The sequence below is a fragment of the Rhamphochromis longiceps genome, linkage group LG11 (genome assembly GCF_057381845.1).
Source record: "Rhamphochromis longiceps isolate RC_006_pf linkage group LG11, R_longiceps_female_GT1.1, whole genome shotgun sequence".
NCBI lineage: Eukaryota > Metazoa > Chordata > Actinopteri > Cichliformes > Cichlidae > Rhamphochromis > Rhamphochromis longiceps.
Genome location: NC_140567.1, coordinates 13,494,875 through 13,517,429, shown reverse-complemented (window position 1 = coordinate 13,517,429; position 22,555 = coordinate 13,494,875). Strand labels below are relative to the sequence as shown.

General features: G+C 38.5%; 1 protein-coding gene across 10 annotated transcripts in view; it reads left to right on the top strand.

The window, feature by feature from the left end:
* The window catches only part of LOC146658663 (CUB and sushi domain-containing protein 3-like), a 257,048-nt gene that overhangs the window by 78,759 nt on the left and 155,734 nt on the right, over positions 1 to 22,555 (top strand). For all 10 annotated transcript variants that reach the window (XR_014913740.1, XM_085422379.1, XM_085422378.1 and 7 more), the window contains 4 exons: positions 150 to 344; positions 11,723 to 11,969; positions 20,936 to 21,048; positions 22,317 to 22,394. Coding sequence is in view for 9 of the 10 variants with exons in the window: in XM_085422379.1 (XP_085278505.1) it covers positions 150 to 344; positions 11,723 to 11,969; positions 20,936 to 21,048; positions 22,317 to 22,394 (633 nt within the window). In the remaining variant the exon portion in view is untranslated. The remainder of the gene's footprint in view (positions 1 to 149; positions 345 to 11,722; positions 11,970 to 20,935; positions 21,049 to 22,316; positions 22,395 to 22,555) is intronic.

Below are 22,555 nucleotides of genomic sequence, written 5' to 3'. Positions count from 1 at the left end.
ATAGTACAGTAAAATTATTCACATTTGAGTCTAGGGTGAATTGTCCCTTTAACTGTATTTATTAATGCACATCTAATTAAGGGAACCCTGTGACACCAGCATATTTGTATTCTTACCAATGCTCTTTTTCTTTTTTTTTCATGTTCCAGAGCTGAGAAGCAGCTCATGTGGAAACCCAGGAGTTCCACCCAAAGGCATACTGAATGGAACTCAGTTCAACGTAGGTGACAAGATCCGTTACCGATGTGTCACAGGTTATGTCCTTGATGGGCATTCGCTCCTCACCTGTGTCACCAATGCAGCTGGCGTGTCAGTGTGGGACTTCCCGGTGCCAATCTGCAGAGGTGAGGATACTTGTTATTTGAAATGAGTTACTAATTGCATGTGAGGTGAAGCTTGTCTTTTTCAAACTTTTTTTTTTCTATCTGGGCAATGTGACTGCGGGATATCATTGGGAATACTTGATTTTATCTACATATTCCCCCAAGAAACTGAAAATAAGTAGGTGATTGGTTTCTTTTGACTCCTCTCATTTGGTTTCCTCGAGTTGCTCAGTGTTAATTGCTTTTTAAAGATTGACAGTTTGATGGCTGTTTTGTCTGGGCCACAGATGTAGCAAAGTCTGGCATAAGTCCTCATTAGCGAAATAAATATATTTGCAATCTGATAGGAGGGAAAAATTTTAATCGTGTAGTGGAAGTTGATTAGAGTCTCCATGGCTCAAAAGGTTAATTAAATATTTATTCCTGTAGAGCAAGTAGCTTGTATATGTTAATACTGTTAGGAGGAGCTGCATATCCACTTGGTTTGTGCAGCTGTATGTGGGCTATATGTTGCTGCTTTGTAGGGACTGTAGTTTTTTTTTTTTACCCATTTATCCATCCATCTATGATTTATGTAGCAAATATGAGCACCCTATAGGCTATGAGGAAGCTTCTCAGTCAGTTGTCTAATCACTTTATACTACATAAATTCTCCAAATTGCAAATAACATGAACCTATTATTTATGAGCGAAGAGCAAAAGCCAAAATCAATTTAAAGCGTTAAGATCTTTTAGAACGAAGAGAAGAAGAAAAAAGCGTATCCGTTACGACTCAGTAGCCTTTCTGACTTTTATCAGAATTTCATGTTTTTTATTCTGTTTCCTTATTAGAAAATTCCCAGTACGTATAAAATAAAAATGTTGCCCGAATTCAGAAAGTTGCTGTACATCTTTAATTTGCCTCACCAAGCTCTTCTGCTCATACACCATCAACATGATGATGCTTTTTTTCTGACAGGTGGTTGATGAATGACTGACTTCTATGCTTCACATTATGCAGTTTACCCCTTTCTGTGAGAGCCGTTCCCAGACTGACATAAATAATCCGCTCTTACATATGTAGAAAGCCGCTGTGGTGGTGTGACGTGTGGTAGGAATTGTAGGTCACATTAGACTTTCAAATCTGTCAAAGGATTTTGACAGACAGGTCATAAAAATATTTTCATTTCAATCTTAATTTTTATTTATTATATTGAGCTACATTTGAAAGCTGTATTTAATTTTCAAAAACAACTCAATTACAATAATAACTAATATGTAGAACATTTATGAGAGATTTGAGAGAACAGAGGAACAGAGACTTCAAAGTCACTTCTTTCAACACCACATGAAGCAAATGATTTTCTTTTCCCTAATGACAGCAGAGGCCACTAAAACACCACCGCCATTGTGCCTACGCAGGCAGATATGGAGCTAAATGGACTTAAACTGAATGCTTGCTTGATCGGGGGATATTATTGCTGAATCGATTGTCATTCGGTTTTGCAGCAGACTTTTCACTCCTGATTTTATTCTGCAGACTGAACCTGCACTCTGCTGACACACTGGACACTGAAGCCAGCAGCATAAAACCAGATTTTTAATGTCAGGCAGCATTTTCTCCAGGGACGTGAACAGAAGTTGACAAGACTGTGTAAACATGGGACATCCAGTTCCTGTTAGCAGGATCATTACCAGGGTGCAAGACTAGCTGCACAGCTGTGTGCCCCATTACGAGCACAGACACACTCTGAGATCGTGAGGGAAAATTCTACGATGCAATCTTGGATGTTAAGAATGAGGCAGATTTTCAGTGCTTTTAGAACAGTTTTCTACAGAGTAATGCATGAAAAATGTAATGTTCTGTTAAATTGCCAGCACTTAGGAAAGCACTAGTTGATATCTCATTGGATATGGGTCCAATCCCGATATAAAAACCAGGATTTAGAGTCATTTTAACAGGCAGATCTAGTTGTTATTTATTTCAGCTCAGTTCTATTTTCATGTCTTTACTATTGCACAGATCAGCAGTGGTGCATTGGATTGCTAACTTGGCATCACAAAGCTAAGTGTCTTTGTATGTCATATTTATAATATGGTGAAGGTTGTACATTTAGCTTTTCATTTACTTTTCCATGTTCCCTTAACCCCAAAGTTACATTTGTATAAGGAATATTATTTTGAGCCGGGGAAAATCTTTTATTTATTAATTCGTTTTTTAGAGACATAAAAAAAGACGTAGTTCACCATATGCACATAAATATCGGAGGAGGAGGAGAAGGATTACAGGCCATTCCTGTGTGCAGATTTCTGCCTTTCTATGTAACATAATTATCTGCTTTTTTGTTGTCTTGCTGATGTATGAATATGCAGGCTTAGCTTTTTTTTTTTTTTCTTTAAAGTACAGTACCTTACAATATTTGCTGAATTAAAAAACAAAAGCTTCTGACTTCACTTTTCATCCTATAGTTTTCATTAGCTGGATGAAAAGTGTGAAATATTTAAATATTTTATTTTAATACATTGGTAATTTTAGATTACTGGGTCTAAGTCATTCAAAAGTAAAGAGTGAAGAAAAATAGTTATAAAAATGAAGCGAAGGTCTCTCCACTCCATCTGAATGTGAGATTCTAAGAAATCCCAAAGCCAGCAGAGCAAATTTGCTCATGCCAACTCATTCTACAGTGCAATGAAAATGGCTCAGCATATGTTTGAAAAATGGCAAGCTTGGAGCAAACAAAAAGCTGCAGATGGAGGCCTCCTTTTCATTTAAGGATGGTGTTAGCTTCTATTGCCACAGGCCAGAAACATCGCTCCTTTCAGGCCCGGGCACTGCTTGAGCCACACTCTCTCTCGTCTAAATCCAGGCCGGCTCCTGTATGTGGGTAGATGGTCCTTTGATCTCGTTTCCTCAGAGATCCTGCCCTTTCTGCTCATCACCTATTGTTTCCCACTAAACACATGGCTGCAGAAAATCTCTCTCCAATCCACTGTTCACCCCTGCCATCTCCCAACACCTTAGTCTTTCAACCAGTTCCCATCTGCTGTTACTTTCTCCTTCTCGTTCACTTTTCTTCCAGTATTCTTCTGCAGCCCTGTCTAACAGCATGGTCAAACATTTTATGCTTGTAGAACCTACAGAAATAATGATGATATGCATCTACTTGGGCATTTTTTGAGCTTGAGCAGCTGTGGCGCTGACTCGAATTGGATGCTAGATGGGTGGGGAGGTAGAAAGTATCATTTTGGCTGCACCTGAGTGGACAATCACCCCTCTCAAGTTAACTGCTACATGATTTTAAAATCAAACCAACATTGCAGCGCTATCTCATTTTTAAACAGTTTTGGGGAAAATTCTGCTCTGTTTTTGTTTTAGATAACAACGTTATCTAAAATCAAAATACTAAAGTTAATTCATCCTTTGCTATAAGCTTATCTGTACTTCTCAGTTTGTAAGAGACTGTCTGACCCGAACAGCTTCAACAACCGTCCGTCTCAGTTCTGTTTTTACGGTTGATTACTGAGTTTTTACCGGGGAGACGGCGTAGGGATTTCAGCCATGTTTGCTTGAAACACAACACAAAGCTATCAGAACATGCTGCACGGCTGGCTACATTGATTATAAATGTGAACATTATACCATACTATGAGGAATAGCAGACGGGGTTTCTGCCAGTGTATTACAAGCCCAGGGGGCTGCTAGGGCTAAGCATTTTTTTATGCAAGGCTAAGGATTTTTTAAATAAGTTAGTGAATGTATCTTATTAACCTACTGTTGCCATTAGCTGTTTTACGTCCAAAAATCTATAAAGAAAATTTAAAAAGGAAATAAAGAGAAGCAGACATATGATTTAACCTTATACTGTTTTACCTGTTCCACTGATATCTGTCCACTAATCATGGATTTTGGCTTTAGCTGTCTTTGCCTTATCCAAACAACGATAATTGTGATTCAGTGCTCTCTTGGTGGCAAAAGCAGTAAAAGTGAAAAATAACTATGTTTTTCTCTGTGTCTCTGTTGCTACCTACTGATGCACCTAGGCCAGCAAAGCTCCGCTTTTCTGTCTATGACTCACATTGTGCGTTATCCAACCTTGCACACCTCTCCACCAACACCACCTGGATAAGCAAAATTAGAAAAGTGCAAGAAGATGACCAATACCAACCTCCAATGCAAATGCTGCGTGTAAAGATGGCTAATGAATCTTTGTAGAAACCAAATTTGACCAACATTAAACGTCATTACTTACGAGCGTGGAATTATCAGATATGAGAATATTTGCCTTAATTAAATTAAAATTGGTCACTGCAGTGTTAACCCTGAGGGCGCAACATAGAAGATGGAGAAATTACCACAATTTTCTTTTGCTCAATATCTCTGCAAGTCAGACTATCAACACACTAACATCACATTTCTTTATTTCTTTTATTGAGATCAATAGAATTTATAGCTTAGACAATATGTAGCAGTTGCCAGATCTGAAGGAATCCCACAAAAAATCTTCATTCTCCATTTAGTTCCTGTGAAGCTAACATATTGCTACTATAGTTATTTTTCCATATAGATGAATTATAAGTATGTGTTTAGCAGCTAGCACTGCCTTTTTTAAAGAAACAATAATGTGTGAAACAGTCACAGAGAATCAGAGCTAAGTAGATATGAGTGGGATTGCATAAAAGTCAAAGGTGCTGAAGGATTGATGTAAAAGAAAAAAGAATAAACTCCAAGCAGAGAGGCTGTTAGATGGAGAATTAATGGCTCTTCTAATTGTGAGTTACTGCTTCTCCTCCCAATTGCCCGTTTTGATTCCTTCAGTCTAAATTGTCTCAGGACATTCATTAAACCAGGCGGTGAGACAGCAAACAGGGGCAGCATGGCAACAGGAGAATATGGTCTATTGATACACTGTCATTCTTGCTGCCAGCAACTGTCTAACAGAATAAAAAATTAGGCCACAGAAAACCTTGCTTCTTTAAAACATTTTTGTGCCAAATAACGTGAGTAGACGGGACTAAACACAGTTCTTCCTGTCATACCTTTTCAACTCTCTACTATGCAAAGTGGGACTTCTCCACTTGCCCTTGGCAGGATTTTTCAGCTCAGCTGAGTGCTAGGTTGTCCTCTACAGTTGGAATTGATTTGAGAATAGCCCAGTATCTCCACCAAAAGCTGCTGCTAAAACCCTAAAACACTAGTTTATATTTTAACCACTGTAAACGTCCATTGTTCAAAATGAATTGAGAGATGATAGAGCAGTACATTTTGCTAAAAACAAAAGCAACCAAATCCTTTATATGCCTTGATATTTTCATTGGTGCTGTCATGTTTATTTTCTTGCTGAATCGTACTCCACTTCTCCCATAATTCATTTTAAAATCTAAAATAATGGAGATGGCCACAGTAATGAAATGACCCGCAGAAATATCAATGATGATCCATCACATCTTCATATACCTCGATCCTGTTAAACATGCTAAACATGACTAGCAGCTGAGTAAATGCGAGACTTAGTATAGACATAGTAACTGCCTTTGCATTAACAGTGGGATTATTACAAAGGAAAAAACCTGAGGTAGTGTAGAAAATTATACATGAGTTCTTTCCCCTCTATCTGTGGGGGTGAATATTTCTAAGCAGAAAGACAAGTGTTGTATATCTGATCAAAGTCAAGGGGAGAGAGGCTTAATCCCTCCTCAAGTAGCATTAGATAGCTGATGCCGGGGATGTAAATGAGCTCAGCTAAAGCAGTCCTAATCCTCGCCACCATCTTTAAGGAAAAAAAACCCTAAAAAACTCTGTCACCTTTTTAAAAGCAAGAGATGCTTTTTCGTTTAATCTTGAGCATGCTCTAATGATTTGCAAAGGAACACATTCAGTGCCTCGTATGTTGATAAACCTTGTTGGCAAAGCGTATCTTAATTTCTTCCGTGCATCCCAATGAAACACTGCCAGTAAATATTAGGAAATCAGTAAGGAATTATCCACTTGAAGCCTTGAGTGTTAATGAGTTATAAATGTGGGCGTCTATCTGCCTACAGGAAGTCCTGTCCATAAATATTGGTGATTAATGTTGAATGATTTATGCCATGTTTATTCTTCAGCCCACAAAAAAAAGGCAAATAACATCTTTGTAACTATCAGGCTTTCACCCGCGTTTTCTTGCTGCCACATCCCGAGTTGGATTATATTCAGCAGTGATCAGAGAGCAAGTGTTTTATCGTGGAAACCACTTCAGAGAAAAATCACAAGGATGCTATTAAAAAAAACAAACCTTAGGATCCTGTTTTTATGTCCAGTGAAAATAGGATTTATTTCTTTATTTTTTCTTAGGATAACCTTTCTGTATGATAATGTCAGTGATGCCATTTGCCACGGTGGCAAGCTCGAACATAAACACACCGCAGGGATGACAACACGCGTTTTCTGCTCACTGTAACCATGCACTTCAAGACCTAACTCAATTTACTGTTATCTACTGCGGTGTGACTCACTGCTGTATTTTGATATTTGATTGATTTATATGTCATATTTCATCATGCAAGTCCCCTAGGTCCTGGCAGTTGTCCTATATAATCTTGGACAATTGTGTTAGATATATTCCTTCATGTTTGACGATGATATGAGATCACAAACATGTTTTTTTTGTACTGGTTGTGCATTTGCAGTTTATTTACCCCATTTAGAGGTGGACCTCGGGGCATGTGACATGTGCTTAGCTTTCGTTTTTTACTGTTATTTTCCCCTGACTTGCAAATTGAGCATCTATAATATGGTTGTTTTGCTGTGATGAGCTTTTTAGTGATCATTGTCAGCTGTTGAAAAGTTAAATTGTAATCCATTTACTGTCTGCTGCTTGAGCAACATAAAATCAAAGGTAGTGTGCATGTTTGAATGAAATTATCCAACATCCCCACAGGAATGAATAAAATTCATTTTCAACCTGTAGATCAGATACCCATGTTTTTCATTGCACCTCCCAATGCATCCCAAGTACATGCAGTCAGTTTTAATGGATTTCACAAATACTGTTTTTATGCGGTATTTGTGAAATCCATCCGTGTGAATGTGAGTGCGAATGGTTGTCTGTCCTTGTGTGTTAGCCCTGTGACAGACTGGCGACCTGTCCAGGGTGTACCCCACCTCTCGCCCTATGACAGCTGGGATAGGCTCCAGCGGCCCCCGCGACCCTGAAAAGGATAAGCGGAAGCGAATGGATGGATGGATGGATGTTTTTATGCGGCCTTGTCAGACTCTCAAGCTTTTTGTGTGCTTATAATTTTCACCAATTTTATAAATAAATGTGCGGTCTAGTGGTCATTTCATAATAACTGTTCTTTTCTGTGTTGTTGTTCAGTTTTATACCAGTCTGTGTAGCAGAAACACTTCCAGAGCACAATACTTCTCAGTGCCAGACACACGCTATAATTGTGTGTCTGACTGGTAAACAGTAAATGTTTTCAGACTCTGCTTTTGGAACGATGGTAGAAATGATACACATGTCCTCAATTATCACTTCTGCTTGCAATTTTCCATAAGGCGTGCTCAAATATATACAGGCAGAAGCTGCTGGACTCGACATCTGAGCAAACCTCTAATATCAACTCTGACTAGACCCACCTTGACTGCCAATTCTTTAAAAATACTTGAAACTAAAGGACACATGCACACATGCACACACCACAGGCCTGAAAAATGGCTTCTTCCCCAGAGCTGTCAAACCGTTAACAAGGGACCCTGTCTACACTACAACACACACATATACAGAAATACACACATCCTGCCTCCTCCAGTGACTTAACTTTCTATCATGCAATATTCTCATTTGCATATTGCACCAACTCAACTGTGTATTGAAGTCTTTACTGACTGAAGTTGTGCAGTATGCTCGTGTGCTAGACATTGTATTTTTGCACACCTAACTGCACTCTTATCTCCACACCAAATTGCACTCTTTAATGCAGGGGTAGGCAGTTAATTTTCCCACAGGGCCACACAAGAAACTGGGACTGCCTGTGGTGGGCCGCACTGCAGAATTGAGTTCAGTTAAGTTGGGGCTTCCACAACACGTAGCCATGTGGGGAAATTAAATATCCACTCCTGCTTTAATGCAACTCAATAATACCTGTGACTTTTTTGGATTGTTTTTTATGAATTTTTGAAACTTTGACAGTGCCGTCGTAATAATGTGGTACAGTCTTCCCCATCAGTGCAGTGTTAACATTTAGTTAAGTTCCTTATGCATTATTTCTGTGAAGGTTCTCAGTCATCCAGGTCATCTTAATCTAAGGAGCTTGGAAAGAAAAGTGTCTGGACTTCTTTAAGTTTCTTGAAGACATTTCACCTCTTGTCTGAGAAGTTTCTTCAGTTCTTAGAGAACACCATTGCACAGTCATTGTTCTTAAGACCAAAGACTAAAACACAGTGTTCATTAAATGCCTGTGGAATTTAACTGTAGCTAACCAGAATATAATATTGCCATCATAGATACTTTATGTATACATTCATCAAATCCTTATCAGGGAGCTGTGTATATATACAGTATCACTAGAAAATATCCTGCCTGTATAATAATATACTGAATTAAGATTTACCAAGGATAATTATATGCTTAGACAGAGATTCACTGTTAAAATTTAGGTAAATAAAATAAATTGAGGTAAACACTTTGCACCAAATTCCTGTTTGACATTGACATCTTCTCTTATCTTTCTTTCAGTCTATGTCAACAAATCATAGCCCCATCTCATCCTCCACCATGCACTTTGATAGTAACCCATGCAAAGGTCATGGGTAGTCATGTAGTCATTCTGATATAATTCTGAACTGAGGATAAAGAAGAAAAAATAGATATTAGAAACTTTTCTGAAGCTTTAAGAAATTCTTGCAACTTTCCAATAAACTGGAAAAGTGTTTTGTATTAAACTGTAAGAATTCTTGAATCATTTTGAATTTGTGCCCACTGACTACTGGGGATGGAAGGAGCCTTTAGAAGCTCTCTGAGCCTTCCAGGATGTATTAAATTCAGTACTGAACACATTCAAAAACTCGCAACATAACTCATAATTATTGCCATCACCGCCACGCTAGAATTCCATTTAAAGGTGTGAACATCATGTAAAGTTACGAGAATAAATTCATCCCTTAAAGTGGGGTGCAGAACTTTAGCATATAAATGAACCTCCTTTATTCAAGCTCTTGCCAAACAAGTTCACACAGTACTGATTAAGCCAATCAACCTCAGGTAAATCACTTTGTGTTTTACATTATACCGGATTCTGTTGTCTGGGGCTATATTCCCACGCTGGTGCACCAGTACTGATGCATCTTAAATTAATCAGCAATGATTGCGACAGAGAGTTAGCAGACTACAAATGTTGCTGAGGAGCTAGTAGTGCGCCAACTTGGGAGCAAAGACTAGGTCTGAAATATCAGGGAAACCTTGACAGTGTTTATGTGATTGCTGTCACTGCCAGTAGGGGGAGACAGAAATTACAGCAGTCAAAATTAACTTTGTCTTTCAAAATCTAAAAACTGGTGTTATGATACTGTCAGCTGTGTCATTGAGAGCTGGTATATAAATGACTTTGACAGGTTAACAGTAAGGTAGAAATCAGCATGTAGAAAACACGTCTTGATCTTAAAGATCCTATTATTAACGAGGCTCAGTTTGACATGTGAAGATGTTTGCGTTGAGGCCTGTAGGCAGAATCTTCCTCTGACATTTTCATTTTCCCCTTCCATGTCTGTCTTGTCTCTCCCCTGTCTGTTTTTGTTTCTTATAGAAACCCAATGTTTCTTTCACTCTTCTCTATACTCCTGTTTGTTTCCCTTCTCACTTATTTTTTTTCCCATTACATGTCCTATACCCTCTTCCCTTCCCTTTCATTATCACAGGCTTTTCTGACACTTCCTCCTAGCTCTATTTTCTTTGATGGTCATGGGGATACTTTATGCAGCCCTCCTGTCTATCATCAAGGTTGAAATATGATATTGCTCCTCTGGTCAGATTCAGAAGCACTTTAATATCATTTTAATTTCAGTCGATAGCAATTACTCCACAAGTCTGTGGGGCACTCTTTGGAATGTCATCTTAAATACTTTTAAGAGATACGCCATATGCCACTCAGGGTAAGTTTTAGCATGATGGAGAGTATGATGACTTTAATCCAGAAACAAATGTCTTTACAATTTTTTGGCATTACAAGGCTGCTGGCATTCAGCAAATGAGCCTAAACCAAGCTTACCTATTGGGATAGTCTACAAAGTCTGCCCTTGATATGAATCGTACATGTACATATCAATTTTCCAATTACTGGCCGTCTCATAAAGACTTTGATCAATTGCAGTAGCTCTGCTAATGTGTCAAAAGGACATGGATCAAACTAACAAGCAGCTCGTGCTCATGTCTGCACCCCCCCACCCCCTCTTTATCTTCTTTCAAATTTTTATACATCAGCTTCCTTGTTCCTTGACCAATCATGTGATGCAGCATACAGGAATGTTCCAAGGCTGGCAGTTCTGACAGCCCAGTGTGGAGCACTGAGCCATCAAAGGTTTCAGCTGGCACAGCTGAGTGTCACATATTAGTCTTAAATGATGTGAAAACTGTGAAAGCCCTGCCATCATTAGAATTCTTTAGGGAGGAGAGACGGATAGAGGGATAGAGGGGAGGGTGGTGAATAATAGCGAAAAGTGAGAGGGCTCAGAGGAGGGGAATGAAGTGAGAGATGGAGAGATATGAGAAAGAGTTGTGGGGGAAAGGGACACGGAGTGAAAGAGAGCGAGCCACTGTTATGGTAGACAGCATTAACATTCAGCTGATGTGCCATGCACCCCACATTGGATTTTTCTTTTTTTTTTAACAGCGTTCTAAACTCTGTTTATGACCACTTTTTCTGTTTCTTTGTTTTTTTGACATATGAGTGGGGTTCAGAGGGAGCAGTGATGAATTTATGACTATCAGAGAAAGCGCAGGAGATATTTAGGATATTACACCCTCATCGTGACGAAATTAGTACCCATCGAATTTGTAAATTATTCTGCTCGGTGCCACTCAACTAAATGTTTCATGATTCTTGCCCTCATAAACACAACACAGCCGACCTTTTAATCTGGCGATTCCTGTCATCGGCAGTCCCACAGTTGTGCTGAAATAAGCTCTGCATAGTGGATTTGACAATTTGTGAATGTGTGAAAACAATAATGAGTTTAAAGGGCCTGCACAGCTCCACTTGCTACTTCTATCAGTCCTTCTCTGGTTTGTATTTATCTGAGAAGACAGGTACAGATGTTTTATGCCTGCAGTCACATTTCCCTCATGCTGAACTTTGAGAAACAGGTCTAAAATAACCCAGAGACCATGTGTCTGTTCTTCTCTTACCCCTCCCCGACCGTTTTTTTCCTCTTTGGTGACTGACAGCGGAGGACACATGCGGTGGCACCCTGAGGGGCTCCAGCGGGCTCATCTCCAGCTTCGATTTCCCCAGTGGTGAGTCCCCCAGCGCTGGCGGAAGCGGAGGTGCTGGGGGCCTGGGCAGCAGCGGGGAGTGCAAGTGGACCATCCTGGCAGATCCGGGAGACACTATTTCTCTAGTGTTTACTGAATTTCAAATGGAGGAGAAGTCAGATTATCTGGAAATCGAGGGATCTGAACTGCCGACCATCTGGTGAGTTGACCTGCGTGGAGGAATGAGGGTGGGAAGTGTTGGTATTTCATCAAATGACCATTTAGTTTTTTTATATTAAGAGTCGTACCATGACAGGTGGTGTGTACAGTATGTTTGGTGTTGACAAAGTGTTAAAAGAAAAGTGTCTGTGATTAGTGTGAGACAAGATTGTGTTAGTAGCATTGGATGTTGGGTTTCCACAAGTTTTAAGGTGTGTAATATATTTTCTAGAGCACATTATCTTTCTGCAAAGAAGAAACAGGCTTTAGTATTAGAGTAAAACTGTAAAATCATGGCACATACTTTTATCATTATTCATTTCGGCTGCTAGTACAAAGTCAGGTTTTATTGACATGAAACTTAACCAAGTAATAAAACATTTTTTATTTCTGTAGAATAATATCACATTTAGTCTTTTAGTAGACTTTACAGGTCCACAGCTGCAGTTACAAACCCAGGCATATTGTCTAAGGGAAAAATTCCCCAAAAATGGGCAAAGAAATACTGAGAGGTCCAGTAAATGTTTAGGTTTTGAAGGGGCAATTATAAAAATGAACAGAAAAGTAGTGCACCTGCATTTTAAACTAAAACAACTCAGTGTGCTGGTCATTTTTCCCAGTCGGAGTTTTACTTTTTAAAGTTTTTTGTTAAACCAGAAACAGGCAAGAGTACAGTCAACAGTAGCTGTGTATAATAGTTACACACACACACACACAAACCAAAAATACACAAATTAAGTAGGCTGTAGCAGTGTATGACATATAACCAAAACTACATCACCAGTAAAGCCTAAAGCATCAATAAAAGTCATTGTCTAATGGGAAACACAGGGGTAATAATACTCAAGCAAAACATTTGCAGCCTGAAATAATGACATCCAAGTCATTTAAATTCATTTAGTGACACCAGCTCCTTAAGTTTCAGTTGAATTTGCAGCAAGGAAGGAATTTGAATACCCTTTTTCTGAATTCAGCGCAAGTGCGTGTCAGTAAGTAAAATGGGAGCAGACCAAGAATAGTTTTAAATCGAAGGATATACCAGTGGTAAGTGTTCCCTTTAACTTATAAGCTCATAAGCTTGTGTAAGCAGTGGCTGCTAAAATTCATCCACTGGCCTTAGCCCACACAAGCATTTTAAATACAAAATGGTTGTGCTGTGCTGTCGTACCGTGTGTGTGTGTGTGTGTGTGTGTGTGTGTGTGTGTGTGTGTGTGTGTGTGTGTGTGTGTGTGTGTGTGTGTGTGTGTGTGTGTGTGTGTGTGTGTGTGTGTGTGGCTTGTCTGAGGACCAGACGAGCCACATCACATAGCTCTGACAGTGACATGCAGAGGTGGGAGTGTGATGATATGGGGCTGCACAAGTATAAAAGGTGTTGGGGAGATGGCATTGATAGATGGTGCCATGAATGCTTGTGGATATAGCAAAATACTAGCTGACATGATGACTCCCAGTCTCCAGAAGACTGGCAGAAAAGGAATATTCCAGCATGATAATGATCCAAGCACACTGCCAACATCATACTAAAGTTCTCTTTTTTAATATATTTTTGGGGGCTTTTAGCCTTTATTGAAATAGGATAGCAGAGCCAAGACAGGAGAGCTGAGAGAGAGACCAGGGGAAGGCACACATTAAATGCCCTTGGGGGAGATTCAAACCCAGCCTCTGCATTACCCTTATGGATTGCTTGCTCAATCCAGTGAGCTAAACTGGCTTTGTGCTAAAGGTTGTAAAGAATTAAGAAAGCAAATCTGTGACCTGGCCTAGTATGTTGCCCTACTTAAACATCTAATGGGGTAACTCACAGAGAATGATAGAACAACACAACCTGACCCAGGAAATCTGTCCCACCATAAATAAAGGCGGCCATATACTGAAAAAAAGAAAGATTTGAATGTCTGTAATGAACTTTTGCACTATTTTGCAGCCTCTGTTTTTCATATAGGTGATCTAAAATGTAAGCTTTAGTTTATACATACACTTGGCACGACAATGGCATTTAATACAGTAATCAGATCACATTTAATTCACTTTAAAAAAAATTCCAGCTAAGCAATTTTGTGCAATACAATAACTGGACAAAGTTTTATTATAAACAAGACAAAAATGATATGGGAACTGAGAATAAATAAGTTTAGACTGTAGCTGTAAAGCCTGCAAGAGATTTGCAACTCAAAGTTTATTCCAAAGAGAGGTTGATGCATAGTAAGATGAAGCTGTATCGCCTCAAGATATTTTCTTAGTTCTTCTGATAACAACTGGGCTGCCTATTGACATCTTACAGCACGCAAAGGAACAAAGGTTTGTTATTTAGGATGCAGAGATTGTGAAATCCTGGGGAGATATAAGCTTGAAAATATCAATTTAGCCAATTGGCCATTTTCTGCTTATTGCTTATTCATTTTTGTTGCCATTCATCCCTCCCTTCTCTGCCAGCAACCAAAGAAATCTGTAAAAATAAATAAATAAGTGAACCATTTTACTGCTAACGAGTTAACAAGTTTAATACAGATCTAAGAAATTAGATCCCACATGTAAAAACAAAAACAAAACACTGGCCTCTGCCATCGGGGATTGTGATATTATTTATGGATAAGCTGATGGCAGTCAAGAAGGTGATATTGGTCAATACAGATGTTCTGTTGAAACATCTGTGCAGCCTTGTTTATGTGCATAGTTATGCATTTTATAGAATGTTGCTTGTAAAAACAGCCGCATGTTGGAAACAGAAGTGATAAATATGCCTTTAATGAATTTTCACAGACAGTTGTTGGGAAAATAAACGACTTTAAATATGCCTCGTGGATCTGGAACGCTAAATAAATTCACAAATTTGCTGTTGCTGTAATTCAAATTGCACACGAATGAAAAATCTTTGACAGAGTTTTGTTTAGACAGGATTTTTTCTGGTTTTCTGTAGATGTTTGACGTAGAAATCACTCTAATCTGAAACAAGGAAGTATGAAAATGTTTTAACCCCTAACCTCAAGGCTAAGGTTATTCATCTCCTTTTTGTCCTGTGCTTTATTTGATCCTGCCAGGCGTTAATTATAATTGGCTCAAAGAAAATCGAATCAATCATCAAGTTAGCGAGCTTTGTTGTCCCTTAGAGTTGTCATTCTGAGTCAGAGAGAGCGAGAGAGGCAAACACTGTGTCAGTGAGAGACCGAGTCAAAAAGAGAGGTGCTCTGGGTGTGGTGATGACTGCTAAGTATTGTATGTTGACGCACTAAGAAGAGCGTGGCAGGAAGCTGATACGGGATGACACTGATGTGTTTTGACAGGCCATCACGTAACCCTCTTCTCATAGGTGTAAAAGCACCAATTTTAACCCTTTCACTGACAGAAATATGTTTCCTTTTTAAAGGTTTCGAGCCCCACTGGAAATGCTTTGTGGGGGTTTTTTTTGTGGCTTCTACTTTCCAGCTGAAAACTAGATGATGACCAAAGTGAACATACTTACCTTTTTTTTTAAACTTTTTTAAGCGAAAGAAATAAAAACACTTAATAAATACAAATTTTTTAAACTTTCCTAAATTTATCGAATCTTGTAGATTAACATTTAAAAGATAGATTTTTATTCATCTTTATTGATTTCCAATGAATTCTTAACTTGACAATGCTAAGCTATGTATGTTCTGGGTTATTATTGGGGTTTAGTATGCTGATGGATAAATGATTAAACTTCATAATAGCTCTATCGATGATGATCTACAGGGCAAAGATGGAAAAGTCACCACTATCATTAAGGGGGCAAATTTTGCTTGCTGACAGGCCAGGTTGCACCCAGCATGTGTGGATGCACTGCGCAGAGGTTTATTGGATGAGGATTTGCATTATTTGCCGTGTATGCATCAGACACTGTTCAGTAAACAATATTTTTTAGACACAGTTTTGAGAACTATTGCAGACAGTAAAGCTCAGTCAAGAAACATTAGACATTTTGGAAAGTCTATTTTTTCCTGATTGCATCATGGTCGTCTTGTGCACTGCCGGGATTCTCTGTCTGCTCCTTTGGCTGGCTTTCCTGTGCTGTGTCACACATTTCTATACCGAGCATGAGTGAAGCAAGGCTCGTAAAACAACAGACTTCAGAATAAAAGCGTTTAACAGAGGCCGTATATATAATGCTATTAAAATGTATTTTGTAATAGTGTAAATCTGACATGTCTTTTATAAGCCATGTTTCAAATAAATAACAATTTAAATTCATGCAGAACCTGCATTAAACTCTGATAATTAACATCTGCTAGCTTTGTAATGCAATAAACATTTTTTGTTTTTTTTAATAAATCAAGTACATTTTCCAACAAAAATAGGGGCTTTCTTACATTTTTGTACATTATAACATCTTTGGCTTAAATGAAATTAAAGATGACATTTTGGTGGTGTTGCAAAAACAATAAACTATATCTACATGTCAGATAAAATCTCTCATGAACATATCTCCTTTTGGAGACTCCTCTATTAAATACTGGGTGGACTGAGACATTAATTTAAGGGTATAAATTGTTATGTTATATTTTTCTATAAGGTAAAATCATTTACAAAGCAGTAATTGAATATGTAGCGGTTTCTCTCCTGGGTATGGTGACCATGCATCACTTGAAACTCCAAGATGATGTTATTATCCGTTACAAATGTCAGAGGCTGTCAGACAGAGTTCTTGTTTTAAGCCCAACAATCCAAGTGGGACCCAGTGAGCTTGAGTGCAGCGGGGGCAAGAATTTTAGAGAGATGGCTTCAACTTCGCCAGGTAAACAAACAGACAAGCAAACAAACACGATTCAGTGCGAGCGATTCTCTCGTGACTATAAAATTCATTGCTTTTGCTCGCTCTCTTTTATGAGTGTCTTTTGAATGTGTGCAAGGCCATTGGACAGGCAAACTCTCAAACATCCTAACATATAGCACCAGCTGCAGGCAGAGACAAGTAAACTGTCAATTTACCCTTGAGGTTTACAGCTGCTTAGCAATGATTTAGAGCCTGAAACCTCAAACTCTGCAAGATTTAAGATTGACTGTTAGCCTTTTTATCAGGCAGAAAGACTTGAAATGGCATCCAACTTCTTATCCTCCCTTGAACCTGTAGCATTACATTTTAATATTAGGTTATTATATCCGAATATAGCATGAATATAAATGTGATCACCGAAAAGTAGTGTCAAATTTAGAAACCTTAATCCTGGATAAGTCCTGCATTATACCCAAGACAGTGCAGGTCAGAGAAACATAATTCACATTCAAATCAATTCATATTTTCCACATCCCTGTAATTCCACATGTATAAACTGAAAAAACAAAAAAACCTCTCAGTTACCCATTGTTGTCAACCACCTTCCTGTAAGTGAATGTAGACGTTATTATAGACTTACAGGATGGTTGGAAATCCACAATTTCCAGACCCAAGGAATGACATGTGTTTTCCTGACACCTCTTACCAGCTTTTATCCGTTTATCAATTGAAGATTTCTATCAGATTTCTGCAAATGAGTTTATTGATTCCATCAAGCTGGGGAAGTTTGAGGATACACATCAATCACCATGAAAATAGACAAACGCAAAAAATAAATAAATAATCTGACAAAAACCAACAGTGGAGTCTGGCAAAGCCAAAGAAAGCAGTTCTTTGTTATTCTTCTGACCTTTAATGTGATTGTTCAGCCCTGTTCACAAAGGGCAAGAACAACAAGCTGTAGATTACACGTCAGTCATTATTCCAAATGTAGACACAGAGCATAAAACCTCCAAGGCTTTGCAAATATTAGATACAGTTTTTGCTTATAGAGCATACTCTTAAATTACTTTTTTTAACATCTACTTTTTTCACAGTTTGAGTCCTGTTACAGTCTTTGATCAGTCGGGTAGATTTTTTTTTTCTTCCTTCTTGGTTCACCGAATATAGTCTTGCATAGCAGCTAAATGCTTTTCAGAGAAAGATACCAGGTTAAGCAATTAATGTGAATAGTTGCCGGTTATACACCAATCCTGTTATGAGAAACCAGTGTGGTGCGGGCCAACAGGCGCCAATCTGCTTGAGTTCATTTCCTGAGCTGTAACTGATGAGGGAGCAGCGGAAGTGATGGAGAGCAACGGCTTCTCCCTTATCACATAAAACATTCCTAGAACTACTCCCTGCTGTCAGATTTTATAAAACATATGTGGGAGGAAAAGATAAAAATCACCCGGGAGTTCCTTTTTTCACAAGTTTGATCGCTTATTATCTGTGGTACACCAACATCTAACCCTCAACTCTGTGAAAGAAAGTGAAGACCCCAGAGGTTTCAGCTCATTGCCATGGCCTCTGGGCCACGTTTGGCCAAAGTACCACCACGCTGAGACCTGTTAAGTTAGTATTTTGATAAAACTGCCATGTTCCCTTCAGCACTGTCTTATCAAATCATGCACATTTCAGTCATTTAGTCATGAGTGCCTTGCAAACCTATGAAACAATAGGTCTTGGCCCCAAATCAGCAATACAAAGTATGTAAATTTTGGATAAAATCAATCGCATAAAATGAGCAGCCTGAGTGAGTCAGAGATAGAAAGGCAGTGCATTATGTGACGAATCCATTTTTATCCCCGTTGGATTTTCTCATCTTTTTCACTTTGCCTGTATTTGAGGAGGTAGAATGAGAAAACAGTAGACAGCACTCACTTGTTCTCGTCTGTCTTAAGGAGACTGGGCATCCGAGTTATTTATTTGTTTCAATGACAGTTACATTAATGAATACCTGTGACATGCATCAATGTTTTGCAAAGTACCACTGAATTATTTGGCACAAGCATCTGGCTGCTCTTAAAAAATGTATCGCTAACTGGACAAACAAGGACAAGTGCAATAAAAAAAAAAATGGAAGAAATAATAGAATGCAGATAATATACTCATCAGTAGTTGCACACATATACATATGTTAGTTGGCTACAATGTTCAATATTTCTGCAAAAAAACTTAAAAAAAACCTAAAAACAAAAACTCACATATAGGTACATAAGAAAATTAAGATGCTGCGAGGCTTTTCTTCTCTGGCAGCCTTCAGCCTGTGAGCACGTTTGTGTTCATTTGGGTGTCTGTCCTCACTGGGAACAGCAGCTTGAGCGTGTGGTGAGGGAGTGTGCAAACCAAGCATCGCAGGAACCACATCACAATACATGTAATGTATTTTCACAATGTACCTGCATTTCTTTTTATAGCAGGGAGTTATTGCATAACTTTAATAGAATGGCTTACTGACTTTGATGCACATTCTTGCAAAAACTATACTCACTGGAGCAAGATATCTGCAAGGTGCCATTAAGCCTTGATTTACTGTTGATGGCGGATCATGTTTTCCTCTGTCTGCCAACTCTCCCTTTGTGACAACAGTATATTTGTTTCCACGGGCTTTAAATTTGTAACCTCACCGCTACTTCTGGATGGGTATAATTTTGTTATATCGATCTATGTTGTTTACACACTTTGAGCAGATTTTTTTTTTTTAATAATTCGCAGTTTCGCTACAAGAAACATGGCAGCAAAGTCTTCTCCTACAGCTGTTTGAAAGTTGCTCTTTTTCATTCTGCCTGTATATTAGTGCCATTAGCATTTTATCAATGACGCATTGCGATAAAAGGTCAGCTTTTGTGTGAAAATCAATCACCCTTTAACTTCCCTCTTGAAGCTGCCATCATCTCCCCGTGTGATTGATAATTTGGGTTAAAGAGGTCTGTATTCAAAAAATTCATCTAGTTTGTGCATCAACAAAAAGTAAAACCAAAGAACAACAAAAGCATTCAGCAGCATGTAATCTGCCTGACACATGTTTCAGTCTGAGGTAAGGCAGGTCACGTTTAAACAGCAGGGACCAGAGGTGTAATCAAAGTAAGGAGAAATCAAATGCCAAGTAGACTTACTAATGCATTTATTAAATCTGCAATAGTCACCAATTAGTCACCTTTTTCCTTTCACTTTTCTACATCACTGTGTTCCTGCCTCTTTTTCCAACTGTCACTTTCATTTATTTTTCATTTTACTTATTATTACTGCCCCTTAGGTTGCTCGGTAGTAAATGCCAAAGAAATTACGTAGCCAAACCTTAATTAAAAAAAAAAATGACTGCACACACCTTAAGACATGCAACTGGGTGGGCACACATGCAGGCACATAAACTGTGGGTTTGTGTGAAACGCATTATTTTTCATGAGAGAGACAATTTGGAAGAACAGGGCTCGACTGTCCCAAGCCCTTGGTTAATAGCTACAATGGCATTGTGTGCTATTGACTGCAATATGACAGAGCATGGTGAAGTGATTACAGAGCAATAGAAAAAAAACAGCTGGTTAGCCAGAGAAATGAAAAGGTCCAGCAGCTACAAGCCTCTATGATTATAGAGCATCCCTGATGCTGTGGCCAAGCACAGAATAAAAGCTCTGATCTAAAACCAGCTGAAGACACTAAAACAGATGTAGTGAAAACACACAGAAACTTTGAGTCATGCAAACTAGTTTTTGCAACACCACCACAGCACACTGACAGCACGTGTGCACATAGGTACCCTCACATTTACTCTTTGTGCTGATTTTTCCTTTACTCCCTTACATATGTATTTATATACACAGTCAAATTACTGCCAGATTTCTTAGATTTCGTTGTTGGGTTTTATTTTAAGATCACAGTTTTTCTCTCCAGGCATGACATAATTAGCAGATGTTAGTAGTAGATGATTCATTCAGTGGCCCATCCCTATAGCTGGTGCGCTGCAGATCTCCCATTCTCATAAAGAATCTCGTAAAAGAAAAATTACAGCTTTTTATTCATGGTTTTCCTAATCCATATGGAAATGCCCTATAAAGACATAATATAATGTATATACTGTAAATAGGTGTCTTATGAGGGGCTCATTAACTAACACTTATTACAGGGAGTAAATTAAATTAAAAAGCAACATTTTTTCTCTTGTTTTTCTTGTTTGTTTGACTGTTTACACACAGGCTAACTGGAATGAATATTCCAGCACCCATCATTAGCAACAAAAACTGGTTACGACTGCATTTTGTGACGGAGAGCAACCACCGCCACAAAGGCTTCAGGGCTCAGTATCAAGGTAAGACATGATTGCTTCATTTGCACATCGTAATAGAGGGCCCCCTACATGAACAAAAGGGTTCATCGTAGGAAAAACACACTGTAATTACAAAACATGTTTTTGATCTTTGTTAACTGAATATCAAACACTTTGATTAATATTCTCTGTAGAGGGCATGAAGGCTTTTTCTGCTTTAAATCAATGACTTCAAAGCGCCTTGTTAATCAAATATTTGAGAGATAAATACTGTATATATATATTCTCACCCTCGCAATACTACAGCTCAATAGTCTCGTACACTCTCATTGTTTTATAGCCTGACTTTAAGTCAGTGTATGTGCTGCATGGACTATTTGCTGCATATACTTAGCCTCGAAGTGTAGCCCTAAAACAGATTTGAAATCTGCTTGTTCACTATAAAGCTCTATACAAACATTGAATAACATGCATGTGGCAAATCGTTGTAAATGTAAGACAAGCATTCATTCAGGTGCATGAAAAGTCACCTTTGTCCTCTCCTTTTAATTACTATGTAGTGGTCAAGCAGTTTTTATGAGTTTTCATATGAACATAGATATTTTTAAACAGACAAGCACTTAGAGGTTTTATTGAGCAGTGTGCTTAAAAGCATGTATTAGTTCTCATCGAATCAGCAAATAGATTCCCCTCCTTTCTTTTGTACTTGTGTGGAAAGAACCAGCTGACCTAGAGTGCAATTCAGAGGAGAGGCATTGCTCCAGTACTTTCAAATTCAAATAGCCTTGTTTTTGCTTGGTTTTTGCTTGATACACCATTTTACCGCTCATGGCTGTTCTGTTAATGATGACAGCCACTTACATCACCTGGCTTTTGTTTGCAATCTGGCCCCTGCTGTGTTTAATTAGACTTTCTTTAGATAAGTAGCATTGCAGTCCTGGGGCGGCTTTTTGATTCTGCATGGTGTGTGTGTGTGTCCCCACTACAAGCTATAACCATTAAATCCGCTCTGACCAATCAATTTCCATCCACCGTTTAAAATGTGTGAGTTATATCAACAGGCAAACATAATAAACAAATAAATATATAATCTAGGTTTGATTGAATTGCCAGGGCAACCCTTTAGATTGCACCATACCCTTCGGACTAATGCCTTTTGATAAGATGATGCTGAGCAAAAGCAATTACAGTTTGATGTTCTTCATAGGACCAAGTATTATCCAGAGAAAGAAACACTTGTACTGTATCTTCTCACATCTAATACTGTAACTTCTTTTATCTAATGAACTCTTTCTATTGCTCTCGACCAGTGAAAAGCTCTGGAGAGCTTAAATCCAGAGGGGTAAAATTATTACCAGGAAAGGACAACACTAACAAACTGTCTTTGAGTAAGTCTTTTATTTTTCTTATGCAACTGTTTTCATTGTTTGGATTTTTTGTTTATGGAGGGCTTGTGTTCTGGGTCTTTGTTTTCTTTTTGTCGCTTCCCCCCCTTTTTTTGCTGCCTCATTCGATGAAGGAATTAAGCTACAGTACTAGATTTTGCAGA